Below are 20,372 nucleotides of genomic sequence, written 5' to 3'. Positions count from 1 at the left end.
ATGTAGGATAGAATAAAGAGAGTGCAGGTGGAGACTTGAGAACCATCAGTAAAAATGTTGAAAATCTGTGAACTCATTTTCTGCCTGGATGATCTTTAAGAAAATATTCTTAATTTTCAGAGCCTTCCATTATGTGACAATAGTCACACTTGAGATTCATTATGCCACAACTGTGAGAAAAACAAATGGAAAACAATTCATACTGGTGCTTTTGCCAATGTTTTCCAACCAATAGCACTTTTATCAACTGCAGGACCGGACTCAACAAGACTTTTCTCATGACCTACATAGCAGAAGAACCTTGAAATTGAGAAAAGAGAATGCCAGTATCCACATTGCCCAGAATAACTTGCAGGCTTAGCTGGATGGTAGGAATGAGGTTTTAGAGACGCTGGGAAGAGCACATCAAAGGAAATAGGATACTCCACAGCATAGCAGCTCTGGCCAAAGAGTGAAGCCATGACAAGCAGTGATTGGCTCCAAAGTTCCATATACCTTTCCTGTGGCACAGACTGCTAGTTAGTCACCAACTCTGTTCTCCTCTTCTCCTATAGCATTAATAATAGAGACATAGCTGGGCTTATTGCTATTCAGCTAGGCTACATTTCCCAGCCTCCCTTTCACTTAGGCATGGTGATGATTTTAAGCTCACCAATAGCTTATGAATGGAAGAGATATGTGCCTCTTTCAGTTCTGAGCCTTAGATATTTCACATTCTCGTCCTCTTTCTCTTTACCAGGTGGCAAGCCAACTTCTGTGATGCAGATGATGCCAGAGCCTGGCATTCTCTTTTCTCAATTTCAAGGTGCCCATTTTCTAATGGTAACTTCTATAAACATATTCCCATACTTAGTGCTGGGATGAAGATAAGTCTACACAAGCCCATGACATATAATTTTATCCGTGTATATTTCTAATCTCTTTCTCATCTAATCTAATCTGTTATCAGAGCAACAGGATACAAGGAAACTACTCTGAATGACGATAGGGAGCTGAGCTATTCAACAGATGTGAACCATTCATAGAAGACCTACTACATGAGCAATAAATAAGCTTCTTTATTATTTGAGCCACTATATTGTTGTATCTCTTCATTACAACAGCCAGAGTTTTACTAATACATTCACCAAATAGGAACACAATATATTACAAATATAAAATATACTATTAATATAACTCATTGGCCAGTTTTGGTTTTCCTTATCTACTGAGCTTCCTTTATCAACCTGCCTTGGCAAAGTCTCCTAGACCAGTGGTTCTCAACTTTGGCTGCACATGAGAATCACCTGGGAATCTTTTTAAAATCCTGATTTCTGGGCCTCATCCTTCGGAAATTCTGTTTCTTTGTTATGGGGTAGGGCCACAACATTAGTAACAAAGAAACAGAATTTCCGGAGGGTGAGGCCCAGAAATCAGGATTTTAAAAAGATTCCCAGGTGATTCTAATGTGCAGCCAAGGTTGAGAACCACTGTCCTAGACATTACTTTAGCAGATACTATTTTCTAATAGGCACAGAGACATAACTAACAGAAGTTCTGTTCTTTTAATATCTAGAAATCTTTCAAAGGTTCCTAGACAAACTCAATCAGACATATATAGTAACTTCTCTATGTGTGTTCCCATACTTAGTGCTGGGGTGAGGATAAGTATACATAAGACCCTGACATAGACTTTTATCCATGTAGATTTCTATTCTAAGTAATCGGCACCATCTCTCTTATCCATATAGTTTATTTTGAATTATATTTCTAAGACTTGTGATTGTGGTAGGAGAAAGTATCACTATTCATATTACATGAAGTGAAACAAAGGCCCAGGGGAGTTAATATAACTCCCAAGGAAGACAAGGCTGTCCTCTGGAGCAGAGCTCACCATCCTTCCTCTCATTGTCTAGGACGGCATTCTCAACCTATAATCCTTGGATGTTCATGTAAAATGCAGAGCCCAGGTGTCCCCTCCACAGCAATCAGAACTGGCCTGGGGCGTGGCAGGAATCTGCGTTTTTTGACAAGTGCCTCAACTGATTCTCATGCAAATTAAGCACAGCACTGCCCTAGAATGAACATACCTTCAGCCAGCTCAGCAACATATTAGCTGATGAAGGGGAAAAATCATTTATAACATGTAATCTAACCACACTGCCTCCCAGCTTTCTTTCTCAACTCAACCTTGTCTGGGGAATCCTAACGCAAGATTCACTTTTTGGGCCACGCCTCCTTTGATGCTCTGCTTTATTTACAAACCTATCCTTCTCAGATGGGCACCAGCTGTAATCTGGGAGATAGCCTGTTGGCCAGCTTCCCTTGGGTCAACAGTTCGTTAGCTGTTCTTAAGATGCTTTCCACTTTCATATCCTATGTCATAGCTGCTGTCCTTCACCCTTAACTACATGGTCTGAGCCACTCAATACCTCACTCTACTGACTAACATCTATCTATCTACCTATGTATGTACTTATCTATTCACCTACCAATCTACCTAGTTAGTTGGTAGCCTCTGTCTATCTATGTACACACCTGTTTACTCTCTACTATTCTGCAGCAAATCAAACACTCCAAGTGTACCCATCTCTACCACTGGGCAAGAAACCAAGATTCCTCTTGTAACCAGACAGCAAGACATGGCTTTCCCAAGGCAGCTCAAAATGAACATATCTAACCAAGCTCACCTCTCCTTTGCCCACACCCCACTCGAACCCATATTCCTTCTAGATCAGTGGTTCTCAACCTGTGGGTCGCGACCCCTTTGGTGGTCGAACGACCCTTTCACAGGGGTCACCTAAGACCAGCCTGTATATCAGATATTTACATTATGATTCATAACAGTAGCAACATTATAGTTATGAAGTAGCAACGAAAATAATTTTATGGTTGGGTCACAATATGAGGAACTGTATTTAAAGGGCCAGAAGGTTGAGAACCACTGTTCTAGATTCCTTTGTTAGTGGTGGTATTATTAACTCAGATGTTCCAAACTAAAAATGTTGGAATTCATGAGTTTTAGCAACAGACATACTTGATTATGAAACTTATTTTCCCCATTTACTTATTATATGGATATGAGCAAGTTGCATAAACCTCTCTGAGCCTTATTTTTCTTAGTTATATTATTTGGCTAATACCTATTTCATCAGGTTGTTTTTGCAACATGAAGATTCTGTTAGAGAGGAAGCGTACCAGAAACTGGAGGAAGAAGCAAAACACACATACACACCCCCCCAAAAGAAGCCATCAGAGACAATATCATCCTTCCCCCCACCCCCAAGAGTTGGTCTAAAGTCCCAAGATGATAGAGGAAAGTCTCTTCCTCCACAATCCTGTGCCCCACATGCTAACTTTTTCTTACCCCCATACCTTGCTCTGGTGCACCTAATGCCAGAAGACGACTTAAACAGACATTTTCAGCCTCATATCTATGTTGGAGTACATTCCAAATTCCATATGACCTACTTTGTGTATAACTGTTAGTAGTGACTGTTCAAACTTGAAATAATAGAACAAAAAAATCATGTTTCAAGTAGGTATGTAGCTGCACCGATGGTTTCTAATACTCTCTCTCTAACCCCCTACATTAAAGATCAAAGATACATGCTTGATCAAAACTCCCCCATCACTTCATATCAGTGTTCTAACCAGCCAGGAGAATCCTTTCTTGTTCCACCACGCATCTTAATTTTGCTCACAACCTTTCATCAGTGGAATATGGAAAAGTCTGGTCCTAGGTTTCTGTAACATAGATGCCTCCTGGACATCTCATTTATAATTCCCTATATTCTTATTATCAAATTCAATATGCACTGGTTTGCTTTTGAAGTTCTCACCACCCACAGTGGAACATTTATTAACATGCTAGAGTTTCACCACAATTCTATTCATTAAAAGAGAGATTGGCCACTGGGTGGCTGAATGGCTACTCCTTTATAGACTACTATCCTTCTCATTCCTTCCATATCTCCCTCCAAACCCCCTACCCCCAAGTGGCTGAGTTTCTTTCCTCTCATTGATTTTGCTAAAGAATGAAGGATCATGAGTTTTGACAACGGTATTATAACAAAACAGCAGTGTATCACCCCACCGTTCACAATCACCCTGATTATCTATTGCTAGTTTGTCATTGAATGGTTTGATGTTCTTCTCAAGTACCATAAATAATACGTATTTGCTGTCTCTACAGTATAAAGAGTCTGCTTCTGCCTTGCCTTCTTTTGAGGAAGAAAGAATTGTCCCTTGGACAACTAAGCTCAAAGCATAATAACTATCATTCATTAAATAACAACTCAGCATCAAAGCTTTCATGGACAATATCTCACTGGTCGGAGCATCTGTCCCCTGGTGGTCAGTGCACGTCATAGCGACTGGTCGATGGTCGACTGTCTGCCCCCTGGTGGTCAGTGCACATCATAGCAAGGGGTTGAGAGTTTAGCTTATCATTAACATATTATGCTTTGATTGGTTGAACAGCTGCCGATCGACCAGACACTTAGCATATTAGGCTTTTATTATATAGGATTTGTGATTAAAGAAAAGCGTAAGAGACACCAGTGGATGTTCTGAAGAGAGAAATATTGCACAAGGCTGAGGTGGTTAGGAATGACTTCTTGGGGGAGGTGGCAAAAGAGCTGCCCATTGACCAGCATCTGTTATGCAATCAGTGCTTAGTAAATATTTATTAAATAAATGAATATTATTGAATCATCAAATTTAACAGTGAATAAATTAACAAAGAAAGAGTAGGTAAGATTTCAATGGATAGGTATAGAAAAAAAAGAATTGGCATGGGGAAGACAAAGAGATAGGGAAGTGACATAAAACATGGAACAGAGAATGTTCTGGGCTTCTAGAATATAGACTACTTGTGGGAAAAGGTATCACTAGTATAATACCTTGTAGATGCAAGGATTTAAGTGCCAGATTTAAGGAGTATTAGCTATTATCTCATAGGAAGTGGGGAACCATTGACTTTTTAAAATAGAGTGTTGACAGAGGCAACTTCTACACAGAGGTTTACTTAAGGAATATTGGTTGGGTGGTGCTATACCAGACAGATGGAGAGAGGAAAGATTTGGACAGAGATGTTAAGATGGCATCTCTATTATGCACACAGTATTTCCTGAAGAAGAAAGAAAGGACTGGGTGCAGTAACCTGATGTTCAGTGAGTCTTGGCTGTCATATCCAAGCCCACTTCTTAGAGTCTTATTATGAAAATACCCAAATGGTGGTTTATAGTATAAACTCAAAAGCTTTCTGATATAAACACTGAGAGAAAATAGGAGAAAGTGCTACTTACAAATCTGGCAAGAGAAAATTTGGAATGAAATATTGTAATTTTGCAAAGAGATGAGGCATGACTAAGAAAGAACATGCATTAACTGGCCATAATTGCCGCTAAAAATTCACATGACATTAATTTAAGTTAGTTTAACCTTAAATTAAGAGTCAAGAATGTGCATAGAATAATAATGTTCCTCACCCAATCATTCATGTTTAATTTAACTAACATCATAACTATGACGGCACCTTCGGCACATGGCCACACAGTCATTTTAGAACTTTCCAAAGGGCAGTTCTCTTGGCAGGGAGAAAAACCAGGTTAAACTCTTCCTGAGCTGCCCTTTGATTAGTATTTAAAATTGCCCCATCCTAGCAAAGCCCATAAACGGTTCAAAAGACAACTTCAAAATTCCCTAGCTGCATATTTATTTATATATAACATCATTTTTACTGAAAAAAAAATCCATGTATAATAAAAACATCTAATGACAGGTTAAGTAAATTATGAAATATCCATTTGTTGAATCACTTAAAGATCTCAAATTTCTTTTCTAAGGGCTATTTTTGCCTGATATTAAACAAAAATTGGATCTGGCACTATCTATAAAATATAACTAGATAACATATTCATAGAAGAAAAGACAGGGAAGGAAATGCAGCAGGATGCTGACAGCAACTGTCTTGAGTTAATGTGTCTCTGAGTAAAAATTCTGTTTATTTTTCTTTGTTTTTCAAATGAGTATTAATTTTGCATTAAAATCCAACTTTAACAATTAGTCTTTCTACCAGAAGCTGCTATTAACTCTAGAAAATAGTGGAGCTGAAACTGGGAGGCAAAGAGATTTTTGTAACACGAATATGAAGGTTTGGTTCATGGACCTGTCACACTGGGTAGCACTAAAAAAATAGCCAATCAATGAAATATGGCCTAGAAAAACAAGTTAATTAAGGCAAACCTCTTTTTAAAAAAATTGAGACGGTGAAGCATGATGCCAAGCAAAACACATAACTGGTTATACAATGTTAATTTCTACCTGATTGTTGTAGCAGACCTGGAAGAGTGAAAACCTGGAGAAAATCCAGGTGTTATTCATTAGCTATTTCTTGGCCCTATAATTTAGTGAAGTAACAACATAGGGAGGTGGCTATTTTGGAGGGCGGGGACTTCCCTTTCACTAAGGGTTTATATAGTACTACAGAACTAGAGGCCTGGTGCATGAAGTTCATGCACTGGGGGGTGGAGGGTTGTCTTGCAGCATCAGTCCCCCACCGGCACCCACGGGACCCCAGGCCTCAGCGCGCAGAGCTGCAGGACCCGCAGCGTCAAGTCCCCACCCACCAGCGCCTCGCCCAAGCACGCAGCTCTGCCCACCCGCATGCGTCTGCTGCGCACACAGCCTCCTGGTGATGGGTTGTTACAGCATGAGGGCGTCACGACTACATGGGCTTTTATTATATAGGATTTTTGTTTTAATTTTTTTAAGTAAATATTTCAATGTTTTAATTGATGCCCTATCTTCTTAAATAGTCCGTATGGAACTTAATGTCTTGCAGACATAAGTCACTCTTAGGAACATGAGTTGCTACATTTATCAGATAATGTAGTAAGTTCTCAGTGAGATTTTCATATCCCAAGTGCTATGATTTTTGAGTTACAAGTTTTCTGTCTTGTCCTTTATTTGAAGTTTATAAAATGTGCCTTGCTGTGGCACAATTTTTACTCTTTTGCACACACTTTTCTCTTTGCCCAGAGCACCTCCTAATAAATGTTATCTACTTATTAAATTCCTATTCATCTCTCTCATCGTTCAGTAGCCAGCTTTCTTTGCTGACAGTTCAAATACAGTAATTCCTGACTGTGCATCTGTGCTCCTTGATTGCTGTATTAGTTCACCCCAAAACGTAGCAGTGCAAAACAATACATATTTATTATCTCACACAGTTTGTGTGGGTCAAGAATTTGGGAGCAGCTTAGGTGGATGGTTCTGGCTCAGGTCTCTTCTAAGGTTGTGGTCAAAATGTGGGCTAGGGCTGCAGTCCTCTGAAAACCTGACTGGCGCTGTTGGTTCCACCTGCTGGCTAATGTGGGCTGGTTGATACCAAAGGCCTCAGTTCCTCACCCTGCGAGCCCCGCCACAGGGCTGCTTGAGCATCCTCACATCATGGCAGCTGGCTTCTCCCGGAGGGAGTGATCCAAGAGAAAGAGCAAGGAGAAAGCCGCACGGCTTGTTATGTTCCAGTCTCAGACATCAGACACCATCATTCCTGCCGCATTCTATTTATTAGAAGTAAATCACTAAGTACAGCCTACAGGTACTTTCAAACGGAGATCAAAGACTTTGTAGGCATATTTTGAAAACCCCACGATAGTTCTTATTGCCTTCTATTGTAATTACCTATTTAAACAATTTGATTTTTAGGTTGTTTTTTGGGCATTCCTAAGCATTTACTTTATGCTATATTAAACTGCAGGGCTCTGAGCTGTGACTGCAGCATGCTATAGAAGAATCAAACTTTGAATCTTATCTTCTACTTATTAGATGTGTCTGACCTAGTCATTTACTCTAAAGATCAGCTTCCTCGTCTTTAAAGTAGCAATTATAATAATCAGCCCTGCTGTTAGGATTCAATGGGACACTGCTGGTCAGAGTACACAGCACACTATAAAGTCCCACACAATAACGTTAGTGCTGGGCCAGCCAGGAGGCGGTGCTGCGGGCCCTGGCCCCGTGCTGTAGAGTCTGAGGGCCGCGATTCACTGCCTGCTTTGCTTAGCTGCCAGGCCAGGGCCCCTTTCTAATCTCTCCTCCATGCCTCAAAGTATTTCCCACGCTTGTAACATAGAGTTCTACGCATAGTAGGAACTTTGTTGCTGTTGGTTACAATGCTGACAGTTGTCCTGGTTTTCATTTAGGGTAAGACAGGAAACTCTTTAGGTAGCAGTGCTTCCCAAACCAGAATAGAAAAGGAATAAGAAGTACAGGGTAATGAATTGTTCAAGAGCACAGGCCCTGGGACAGGACATACTTGCGTTTAACTCCTCGGTTTGCCACACGGAAACTCTGTGAACTCTGTGACCACTCTAAAGCCTCCGTTTCTTCATCTGTATGTAACATGGGGATAACAGCATTGCTTATTTGACAAGGTCACAGTCGAGATGAAAGGAGAAATGCATGAGAAGCATCTAGAATACTGCCTGTCACATAGTAAGGACTCCTTAAAGGCCAATTAGCATTCATCTTATGGTTATGATTCGCACGCAACAGCTCCATTATTAATATGGAAAGGTGTTCAAAACTATGAAAATGGCAGCCTCCTGCTTGCAAGTCCCATTTCTGGCACACGAAGAGGACTTACGGAGCACAGGAAAGAGTAAACTCTCCAAGGTTTGCCTGGCCTACCTGGGTGGCTATCTATCTAACACAGCCTGTCTGACTTGGGCTGTTTCCATTCGCTGTCTTTATGAGCTCAGGGGCATGCACGGCTATGAGCACATTTCAGAAATTTGAAAAATAAACAATGAAATGTCTCATGCTTACCACACATGTATTTTTCCTTCCATGATTTAGGTTGGCTGTTCTAAGCCATAAAATGTTTATAATACGAAAGAAAAAAAAAAAGAATAAAATTTGCCAGCTTAAAATTCTTTAACCCCACCCCCCAAAACTTTCCAACTCAAGGTTAAGATGTGAACAAATGTTCCAACCAACATGTTCATGAAAGATTTAATAATTACTTCGCTTATGAAAGTTTAAACAGCTGCTTAAGTTAGTAAAAAGGCTCCCACCCAGGCAGAATAACTTGCTGTACCCATTAAGAGGGTTTTACAAATCATCAGACTACATATTCAGATGAAAGCAAAGCCGCATTTGCTGCACAGCCTCTAACTATTCAATTATGCATGGAATGAGTTCGGCCACCAGGTCAATCAGGTTTTGTTTATTCCTTCAACAGGGTCTTGACAACATCAATGCTAAAGCTGTTTCCAAAGGGATTGCTGAGCTTTTCAATCATTTATTTTTAAAAAATACATATACATGAAATAAGGCATGTCTTTTTCTTTTGGTTATTTTATAGCAAAACTCCATGAAAACAGGATTCATTATCCAATGGATTCAAAAATTATAGGAGGTCACATTACATTCCTTAAAAAAGAAATAACGCTATTCTTTGGGCTTCCATAAATACTACTCCATCTGCTTGGATTATTTCCCATCCCAACCCCATTCCCATAACCTTTAAGCATGATTAACTCCTCATGCTGGAGGAATACGTTGGATCTCTCCAGAAAGCCTGCCTTCCTTCCTTGGCCTTCTTTTTGTTGCTGTTGGTGGTGGTGGTGGTGGTGGTGGTGGTGTGTGTGTTGATCCTCACCCGAGGATATTTCTCCATTGATTTTTAGAGAGAGTGGGAAAGACAGAGAAACATCAATGTGAGAGAAACGCATCGATTGGTTGCCTCCAGCACCAGGGCCTGGGCTGGGGAGGAGCCTGCAACCAAGGTATGTGCCCTTGACCAGAATCGAACCTGGGACCCTCTGCTCAGCAGGCCGACACTCTATCCACTGCAAATCAGCGAGGACCTTCCTTAGCCTTCTTGATCAGGCTAGGCCCCCTGCAATGAGTCCTCATTATGCCATGTCACTGCCATGCTACTACCACCCTCTACTGCAGTTATTTACTTTCCTGTCTCCACCACAAACCCCCAGGTGCTGGGAGGGCAGCTGGATATACATAACGTACAGCAGGAGCTCAATAAATTCCTATAGAATGAATGAATGATTTTTCCTACTCACTCAAATTGACTTATCCTTCTTTTTTCTCCCCATATGCCAACTTTAACAACTCCTGCCAATTTTATTTCCTAAATATTTCCGGTCCTTCTCCTGCTTTCCACCTGACTATTTCAACTGTCTCAGTTCAAGTCCTATTATCTCCTAACTGGATTTCAATCCTTGCCCCTTCAATGCACACAGTGGCCAGAGTGAACTAAAATTCAAACCTACTGCTAAAACCCTTCAGTCACTCCTTACTGTCAGCAGGACAAAACCTCGGGCCTTCACATGGCCTGCCAGACGCTCTGTGGTCCTTCCTGGTGTGCCTCTCCTATTTCTCAACTCCTTGCTTTTGCATAAGCTCTCCAAAGAAGGCTAACAATTACTGAGGGTCAGAGAGGCAAAACAGTCTACCAACAAGATGAAAAAGGTGGGATTTGCATTCTACAGGCTATGTTTCTAACTAAGCTCAGTGCTATCCTGCCCACCACCCATGGCTATTGCTGCAATTCTTGTGCCTGACATACCAGATATTAAATGTGTGTTGAATTAATGAATAGTTAAGAAAATGTATATTAAAAAAAAATCAAAGCATAAGTTACCCAATGGATCATAGGCCTCTACCCTACCATTTCTCAAAACGTTTGGGGAATATTGTAAAACTACCTCTTAAAAACTCCCAGTGCACACTAGGACATTAAAGCATAAGAACTGCCATGAAAGAGGAATTTGTTTTACTTTTTTGAAGAAAAGCTCCTAACTGTGCTTGAATACAGAATATAAAAAATAAAAACACCCACCAACTGCCCCTACTCTGTAAAATAATGAAAGGGCTCCCACTACGTCTTGTTGCTATCTAACGGTCTACAGTGTGTACCACCAGTCTGATGATAATCTCTAAGTTTTTTTAATAAATAATAGAATTTTATGACTTTCCAGATTTTACAGACAAGGCCCCCATTCTATAGCTGAAGGATTAAGTGGCCCAAGATCACTCAGCTTATTTGTGACAAAATAAAACCAGAACCAAGCCTAGCAAAACCCATCCAGTGTCCTTCCTACTACTCTGCATCAGTGATTCTCAGTCTGGGGTGACTTTTGTCCAATGTCTGGAGACATTGGTTACAACTATAGGGGATGGAGGAGGAAGGTGCTTAATATTCTACAATGCACAGGACAGATCCCCACAGCAAAGAAGTATTTGGCCCAAAATGTCAATAATGGTGTTGAGAAACCCTGACCAACACTGAAAAAAAAAAGGAATAAAAGAAAAAGTGGCCTGTTCGGTTAACAAAGTAGAGCTTCCACTTTAATGTCTCCCACTAGCCTGCACAGTGCTGCAGCATATTTGACATAATACTGGCATATGAAACTGAAATTGTTTTCTGAATCCATAAAAATAACTGCCGTAGGAAAAAGGCATGCATAAAAAAGCAATTCCACTCATCAGGCTCAATCAAAATGGCTTTGGATACTACCAACCAAGAGAGAAAATCTAACACATTTTTCTTTCCCATACAATTCCCTCATAAGAATACTTGACTATGTTAACATTTCTAAATATTGCATTTACTAAGCAAGCCTCAGAATAAGGCATAGGAAATTACCGAGGAAGAAGGGAAAAAAAAAGGCCAGTCCCTAAAGGCAACACTGTGAAGACAGTCTCTCCCTCAGGTGCACGAAACCCCTACTTCCAGGTCATTTGCCCTCTTTGCCAGATCAGTTTGAGTTCAACCCTCCTTCTGTGTTTGCTCGCTTGAGTGGGATGCCCTGAAAGCATCAGACGCAGGAAAGGACCATTTGGGATAATGTCAGAACACTGTCCCCCACACCGGGTGCTACACAGAGGATGCCCACAGGGCAGCCCCGGCTCCACAAGAAAGACCCAGCTCTCAGGAGTATCTTCCCACCAGTTTCCTCTTCTGGTTAATATATTACAGTTAAGTAAGATGTTATCATTGGGGAAGATGGTCAAAGGGTACATCCAAATTCTCAACACAAATTTTGCACTTTCTTGTGAGTCTAAAATTGTTTCAAAATAAAAAGGTTTGTTTGTTTTTAAATGATGTCATTGGTAGTAGGTCGATTTTGGTTTTGGCTGTGGTCCTTTGCTAAAACAGAACCACCTGATTATCTGATTGGTGAGAGTGAAAGGATATGAACCGGGACGCAGAGGAATAGAGCATCATAAAGAGTCCGCAACACCACAGAAGGCTTCACCCACCAGATCCTCTCCCAAAGAGAGGAGGAGCTAAAATGGAGTAAGAACTGAGAAAGACTTGATGGAGGGAAGATGCGAAGAAGGAGTGGACCCAGCACAGGAGGGTTTCCCAGGTGATAAACCTCATGAGAGCTATAAGGAAACTCTGACACAACAAAGGACAGTATTTATGAGAATTCTGGGCCAAAAAAGAGATGTCAGGGAAAAAAGCATGAAACTAAGACACAGTTTCTCCTATGTAATGACTTGGTAGATAGAGATGGCCCTGCCTGTATCCCAAATCAACCTCCCTCAGACTTAGGCACTATCCAGCTAAGGTGTGCCCAGGCACAGTGGGACATTCTCGGGTAGAAAGAAGTGGGAGTCAGGCAATCTGGAGTCACATTCCACATTTGTTCCTCTCAGGAATTTGTGTCCTCTGGACACTGGGACAAGTCACTCATGGATTCAGTTTGCTCGCCTGAAGGTCAGGGAATTGGTACTGGGTTACAAAGACCCCTTACTTCTCTGTCCCGGCCTCTGTCTAAGACTATTTTAAGTATTAGGATAAACTCCATTGATTTAATGAAAAATAAAACCTATTGCTGAAAGACAACTTGTTTCCTATGAATTTTCCAATGCAAATCAGTTCCTTAATGAATGGGAGTAGAACAAATATTGCTATTTTAGCACCAGGAGGATCAGCTCAGAAGTCAAAGAGCTTTCATTCTCACTCTCAGACTCATTCTCAACTGCAGATGGGCCTCGAAGATGTGGTTTCCCAAGAATTAAACTGGGAGGAAGGAATGTAGACACCTAAAGTCAGAGCTCCCTAGAAGACTGTTTCCCCCAATGAACGCATGCGTCAAAGTGTTCAAGGTCTGCTGAACCCTCCAGAACATGCCCAAATTCCAGAGGAGCAGTTTATAAAGAGGTCAAGTGAGGAGAGAATTTGGGGCTTGGAAAAGTCAAACATGCCACTGTGGGTGCTTTAGGAAAAGGGTAGGATTAATGTGTGTTAATATCCCTATTCTGCCATTTTCACATATAAAACCCAATAATGTTTATGTATTATTGGCATTTTTAAAAGCCTGTGGTTGCCCTGGCTAGTGTGGCTCAATTTGTTAGAGTGTCACCCCATACACCAAAAGGTGATGGGCTCTATTCCCAGTCAGAGCAATACCCAGGTTGCGGGTTCAATCCGTGGCACATGTGAGAGTTAATCAATTAATGTTTCTTTCTCACATCGATGTTTCTCTCTTCTCTTCTCTTCTCTTCTCTTCTCTTCTCTTCTCTTCTCTTCTCTTCTCTTCTCTTCTCTTCTCTTCTCTTCTTCTTCTTCTTCTTCTTCTTCTTCTTCTTCTTCTTCTTCTTCTTCTTCTCTCTCTCTCTCTCTCTCTCTCTCTCTCTCTCTCTCTCTCTCTCTCTCTTTCTCTCTCTCCCTCCCTCTCTCCCTCCCTCTCTGACCAATAAAAAAATTAAAATAAAAGCCTGTGGTTAATTCAGTCCATGCTTATGGCTTGATTATGCAATGTGGGTTTAAAATGTGTTCATGCTTCATCAATCACATAGATACTTTTCCAGAGCTGAAAATCACACCTGGTCCACGGTTGTTGGGCCACATCAAAAGGATTCTTTATGTGCTAATTGCTTTCCTTTCACTAAGGTGCTGTGCATGATAATGAGATGTAATGGGTTGTGTTTGCAATGAATAGCTTCTATCAGCCACTGCATGATTGTTAGCCCACCTTCAAGTCACCAGGATGTTCAACCTGCAGGCAGAGAAATGATAATTTCTATAGAACCTCTTCTTTCTGAGAGATAATTTCCATTGCAACTAATCTCAGCGTTATTTAGCATTATTCTTTAATACAGTGGTTCTCAACCTTGGCTGCACATTAGAATCACCTGGGAATCTTTTTAAAATCTGATTTCTGTGCCTCATCCTCCGGAAATTCTGTTTCTTTGTTACTTTTGCTTCTCAGATCACTCACCCCAAAGTTTATCTTTACCATAACGTTTGTCTTACAGGGAAAAGGAGAGGGGGCCCGACAGCAGGGAAGGTCAGTGTCATAAAAAAAACACTCTGAGAGAGCGTAAGTGGATGCTGCAGGGACATGCTCCCAGGAACAAACCGGTATTACAACTGAAATACAGAAAAACTTCCTGAACAGTCAACAGAAAACTCGCAGGAGAGAACCCGTTGACCCCCGAGGACCGAAAGTGGAGACCACATAGAGACTGTGCATGTAACATTATTATATTTAAAACCATTTTTTTGAAATACTGTTTATTGCATGGAAAAATAAATAAAATTTGATTTACATTAAAATAAATAAATTCTTAATTTGAAAAAGAAAAACGCAACACCACCACTCTGCGCTGCATTGCAAAAAAATACAGAAGGGAGAGATCAGAAAAAAAATCAAGAGGGAAGTATCAAGGGTCTGAATTAAGACAATAATGACAGTAAAGGCAAGGCAGTAACAGATTTTTTAAAAATATGCTGAAAGTGGACTAAATAGGACACAGTACATGGCCACAGGACAGTGATAAAGAGGAGAGAATAAAAAACAATTTGAAGTTTTCTAACTGTGCTGAGAGGTAGATGGAGTTAGTTCCTTTAACAAAGACCAGAAACTAAGGTAGGGTGTCTGGCATGAAGGAGTCGAGGTGTTCAGCTTTGGACATACAGGGCTGTATTTAGGGCTGATGCCCCACGTGCCAATGGCAATCAGTGTTTTTCATGGGCAGGAAACTTCTAGATTTAAAGAGAATTGAGATCAAGAAAATCTTCCAACCATTTTCTCCTTTTCTCCCTCTCTTCATTTTACCGGGGGAAAAATATGTTAAGAAGCTACTGCGTGTCAAGCCAGCTTCAAATGAAATAAACACAACACTCATGCACAAATATTTCCTTCAGCTATTCAGAGGCTGAATTTCCACACCACGGATCCTATTCCGCTCTTCAATTAGTCTTTCCTTTCTTCAGTCAATGTAGTAAAACTTTTGATGGGAAAATGTATATCTATGAAGCATTGCAGTGAATAAGTACAGAAGGACCATCTCTGCAGACTCATGTTATCTCTTGACCATAACTCCCTCTTCCCAGACAACCTACTGTCTCTTTCACTCACCTGCTCCGGGTACTTGCTACCAATGATCTCTGCTACAGTGTTGAAGGAATCAGCATCTGGATAGTTCTTTGCCCCCATCTTCAGCTGAATGACAATTTTGCTCCCACGAGAAACCATTCTTGACATCATTTCTGCATCTTCCACTGTAATGCAGGCTGTTGGGATCTGTGGCACACCGTCCTGGTATTCCTGAATACCTGTGTGAGGACTTGAGAAAATAAGCCACCAGGTTACCTTAGAAGCAGAAATAAACCGCAAGTATTGTTTTAAGTGACTGCATCTGACATTTGACTTTCACTGATCTTTGTTTGCATATGAGGAATAGGACCAGTGGGCAATATTGTTTCGTTTGCTTTTGATGTAAACTTAATGCTTCTTTTTGGAAAAATAACTTAGAAACTTCAATTTAATAAATTATCTCATGGAAAATATTACATGAGATTTATTTTGATAATTTGGATGATCCTTTAAAGTTTCAAATTGCCTCCAACTTGGAAGAACATTAAGATGGCCTTCGTGACCAGGCAGTGAACACACCACTCCAGGAGATAAAGGGAGCTCTGGGGTCCATCGAGGCTGCAGACCAGAACCCCACACATCTGGAAGAAAACTGGTCCAGGGACGCCCAGCTCTCTGGTCACTGACTGGCTCTGGGGCTATTCTCTTCCCAAACCCAGAGGTCCAAATTTGTAGCCATGAATTGGTGGTAGAACACTTTGCAGAAAACTGTAGAACAATGGGGAACATTTGTGTTCCTATGAAGAAAAGTGCTGAATAAACCCAGGTCCCTGATTATACCGCTATTAAGAAAATAATACAAAAAACCTATTATACTTTTGGCACTAAAGAATAAACATTACTGCAACTGGTCAAGTTTTCCCTGCTAATTTCCAAATGCTTCTTACATTACTAGAAACAGTTGGAAATGAAGTTTATATTAATCTACTGTTGATTCAAATTCTAATGGGCTAATCAAGTTTGATAAACTCATTTTCTAAAATTGCTCTTCCAACCTGTCCATTTTTACTCTCCCAGATCACAACTCCCTCAGGACCAAGCAGGCACAGCTTCTGAGTGCACACATCATCCTATTATCCATTCCCATCTCTGTCAAAGCACAAGCTAACAGCTCCCTTTTAAAATTAATTTTTCTCTTCATATTTGGTTCAGATTCTCTCATGTTTACAGAAAAGCTTTTCTTATGCATAAACACAACAACCCATTATCATTGTTTTCTTGGTGTTACTATATTGTAGTGACCATATGTCAGGGGGCTGTTTACTTACTTAGAGAAATTGCATAACAAAATGATTAAGAATAGGCTCAGGAGCAAAACTGTCTGGATTCAAATCTGGGCTCTGCCACTTACTGCTATTGACTTTGGGTAAATTATCTTTGCTTTAGTGGCTTCATCTATAAATGGAGGTGATAATAATAATACCTATTTCATAGACATATTTTGCACATTCAATTAATTTATACAAGTTAATCACTTAGGAACATAGTAAACACTCAATTAATGTTAAATATTTATTTTATCACTTTTCCATTACATTATCCTTATTAAGACTGTGTAATCTCAAGTCCTTAGTAACATCTGAGTATACCTTTTATAAATACTCCTTAAATGTTGACTAAACATGTTATTCTTTATCAAAAGAAAGACAAATGACTTTTAAACTCAAGACTTGTAATACAGAAGCTCAGAATCAGAATCCCTGTTGTAGAATATGCCTGGTGTATAATAACTTCTGATTCAGGACAGGCTATGCAGTCACATAACCTACATCACCCCTGGCTCTACCTTTCTTTACCTGCCTCATACCAAGCAACTTAGAGTACCTCCCTGTTTCTGAGTTTCCTCATCTGTAAAGTGGAGAAGAATATTAGTATTGACTTTATTAGCTTGCTATGAGGCATAAAAGACATAGTATATGTAAAATATTTAAAACAGGGTTTGGCCCAGCCTGTGTAGCTCAATGGTTGAGTGTCAACCCATGAACCAGGAGGTCACAGTTCAATTCATGGTCAGACACATGCCCGGGCTACAGGCTCAATCCCCAGTGGGAGTTGTGCAGGAGGCAGCCAATTGATTAATCTCTCTCATCACTGACGTTTCTATCTCTTTCCCTCTCCATGCCTTTCTCTGAAATCAATAAAAACATTTTAATAAATAAATAAATAAAATAGGGTTTGGCACATAGTGATTATTTAGGAAACATGTTATTATTATTATTTCTTCAGGGCTAATTTCCCCCCACTGAAATGGTCAAGTAATTAATGACCGAAAGCATTATGAAACATGTACAAAGACCATCTAAATATTTATCATATCTCATGTGATGTCTAAGATTCAGGAAATTCTCCTTGTGTTCAGACTCTCTTACTCAAGAGGTCATTATAACATTTCTGAATAGGCTCCTTAAATAATGTTTCTAATTAATCTGTACTGATATGTTACAGGTAAGTGTTCTTAAAGAGTAGACAGGGGTCAGGGCATGCATCCCCGGCTCCAATGAGGAAAATGGCACTGAAAGGCATCTTCCAACCATGGCTCCAAAGTCAAGATATAAAAGCCTTATAATTGTTTCTGCAATTGAGCATGTCTCCCAGTGGTGGAATATCTAGCCCTGTTTACTAGAAGTAGGCAGAATGAAGAGCCAATAGTTTTATTTGGAGTCCTATACATTCACTGTCAATTGCCCTACAGAGAAAGATCAGCATAAATACTACCTTCATGATCCACCTGCAAGTTAATAGCAAAGGGTAAATTATAAATAAAGCCATAAAAATAAATACAATTAAAGATTAATATCAAATCTTTATAAAGTCTTCTAAAAAATGCAGGACAAGGGAACACTTCCCAACTCATTCTGTAAGGTCAGTATTACTGTCATCAAAACCAAAGACATCACAAGAAGAGAAAACTAGAATCCAACATCTTATGAATATAATTACAAAAAAATCCTCAACAAAACATAAGAAAATTGATACCAGCAACATATAAACATATGAAAAGGATTACATACCATGATGAAGTGAGATTTATCCAGGAAATGCAAGACTGATTTAACATCCCAAAAATCAATCAAAACAAAGTTGGCAGACTCATACTTCCAAATTTCAAAACTTACTACAAATCTCTGGTAATCAAGACAGTGTGGTATTGGTATGACATATAGATTAATAGAATAGAATAGAACTGAGTCCAGAAAGAAACCTTTATAAGAATGGTCAATTCATTTTAACAAGGGTGCTAATACAATTCAATAGAAATAGAAAAATGTTTTCAACTTATATCTGGAGCCAACCAGATAGCCACAGAGAATGAAGGTATACCTCTATATTAAAACATATACAGAAATGAATGCAAAAAAAAAAAAGAAATGAATGCAAAATGAGTCAGACCTAAATATGAATTAAACTATAAAACTTGATGAACTTGAGTACAGAAATTCCTTCTGATATACAACACCAAAATCCTATGCAACAAAAGAAAAATTAGATAAATTGAACCATCAAAATTATAAACTTTTGTATTTCAAAAGACATCATCAAGCTTTGGCCAGTGTGGTTCAGTTGGTTGGAGTACCATCCCATACTCCAAAAGGTGTCAGCTTTGATTCTGGTCATGGCATATGCCCAGTTGGGGTGCATACAGGAGACAACTGATCAATGTTTCTCACATCAATGCTCTCTCTCTTTCTAAATATCAATAAATTTTTTAAAAATGACACCTTTAAAAAGTGAAAAGGCTAGCCACAGAATGGGAGAAAATATTTGTAAATCATGTATCTGATAAGGCGCTTGTATCTAAGAGCTCCTAATTCAATAATAAAAAGGCAATCCAATTAAAAATGGGTAAAGAATTTGAATAGGTTTCCTCCAAATAAGATATACAAATGGATATTACCCACATGACAAGATGCTGCATATCATTAGCCATAAAGGAAATGCAAATCAAAACCACAATGAGATGTCACCTCGCATCCTCTGGCTATCATAAAAAAGACAGATAAAAACAAGCATTGGCAAAGATGTGGAAATATAAAATGGTGTAGCCACTTTGAAAAACAATTTTGACAGTTCCTTAAAAAGTTAAACATAATAGAATAGTTACGATATGACCCAGCCATTCTACTTCTAGGAATATAATCAAGAGAAATAAAGATATATGTCCACAAAAAATTTGCACACCAATGTTTGTGGCAGCATTATTCATAGTAGTCAAAAGGTGGAAACAAGCCTAAAGTCCATCAACTGATGAATGGATAAACAAAATGTGGTATCCCCTACAAGGAATATTAATTAGCAATACAGAAATAATGTTTATCCGAAGACATCAAAAACACAAATTTGAAAAACATATACATCCATTTGTTCATCACAGAATTATTTACAATAGCCAAAATATGGAAGCAACCTAAGTGCCCATCAATAGACAACTGGATAAAGAAGTTGTGAGAATATATATATATATGCAATGGAATATCCCTTGGCCATAAAAAAAAGAGTGAAATCTTACCAGTTGTGACAACATGGATGGACTTAGCGGGTATTATGCTAAGTGACATAAGCCAGACTGAGAAAGACAAATACTATACGACTTCATTTGTATGTGGAAGGAATCTAAAGAACAAAATAAAGGAACAAACAAAACAGAAACAGATTCATACAGAGAACAAACTGGTAATTGCCAGATTGGGAGGCTGGGTAAAGAAGGTAAAGGGATTAAGAAATACAAATTGGCAGTTACAATAGGAAATATAGTCAATAATACTGTAATAACTACTGGAACTATAGGGGGGGAACACTTTGTAAAGTATATGATTGTTTAACCACTATGCTGTACACCTAAAATTAATATAAAATAATTAAGCGGTAATTGAAAAATAAAAATTAAAACAATAAAATCAAGAAAAAAATAAGAAATGTTCTTACACATGCTGCAGCAAAGATAAACCTTGAAAATATTATCCTAAGTGAAAG

The 20,372-nt window shown here is 39.3% G+C and overlaps 1 protein-coding gene across 3 annotated transcripts in view; it reads right to left on the bottom strand.

Moving 5' to 3' along the window:
• CPQ (carboxypeptidase Q) overlaps positions 1 to 20,372 on the bottom strand; it is a 338,008-nt gene that overhangs the window by 184,119 nt on the left and 133,517 nt on the right. For 2 of the 3 annotated variants that reach the window (XM_036337810.1, XM_036337808.1), the window contains exons 4-5: positions 15,384 to 15,591; positions 13,995 to 14,018 (exon numbers count right to left, since the gene is read on the bottom strand). In XM_036337810.1, the coding sequence (XP_036193703.1) occupies positions 13,995 to 14,018; positions 15,384 to 15,591 (232 nt within the window). The remainder of the gene's footprint in view (positions 1 to 13,994; positions 14,019 to 15,383; positions 15,592 to 20,372) is intronic. The other variant, XM_036337809.1, reaches the window with a different exon arrangement.

Source organism: Myotis myotis, unplaced genomic scaffold, assembly GCF_014108235.1.
Source record: "Myotis myotis isolate mMyoMyo1 unplaced genomic scaffold, mMyoMyo1.p scaffold_m19_p_16, whole genome shotgun sequence".
NCBI classification, from domain to species: Eukaryota; Metazoa; Chordata; class Mammalia; order Chiroptera; family Vespertilionidae; genus Myotis; species Myotis myotis.
This window is presented reverse-complemented; position numbering and strand designations above follow the sequence as displayed.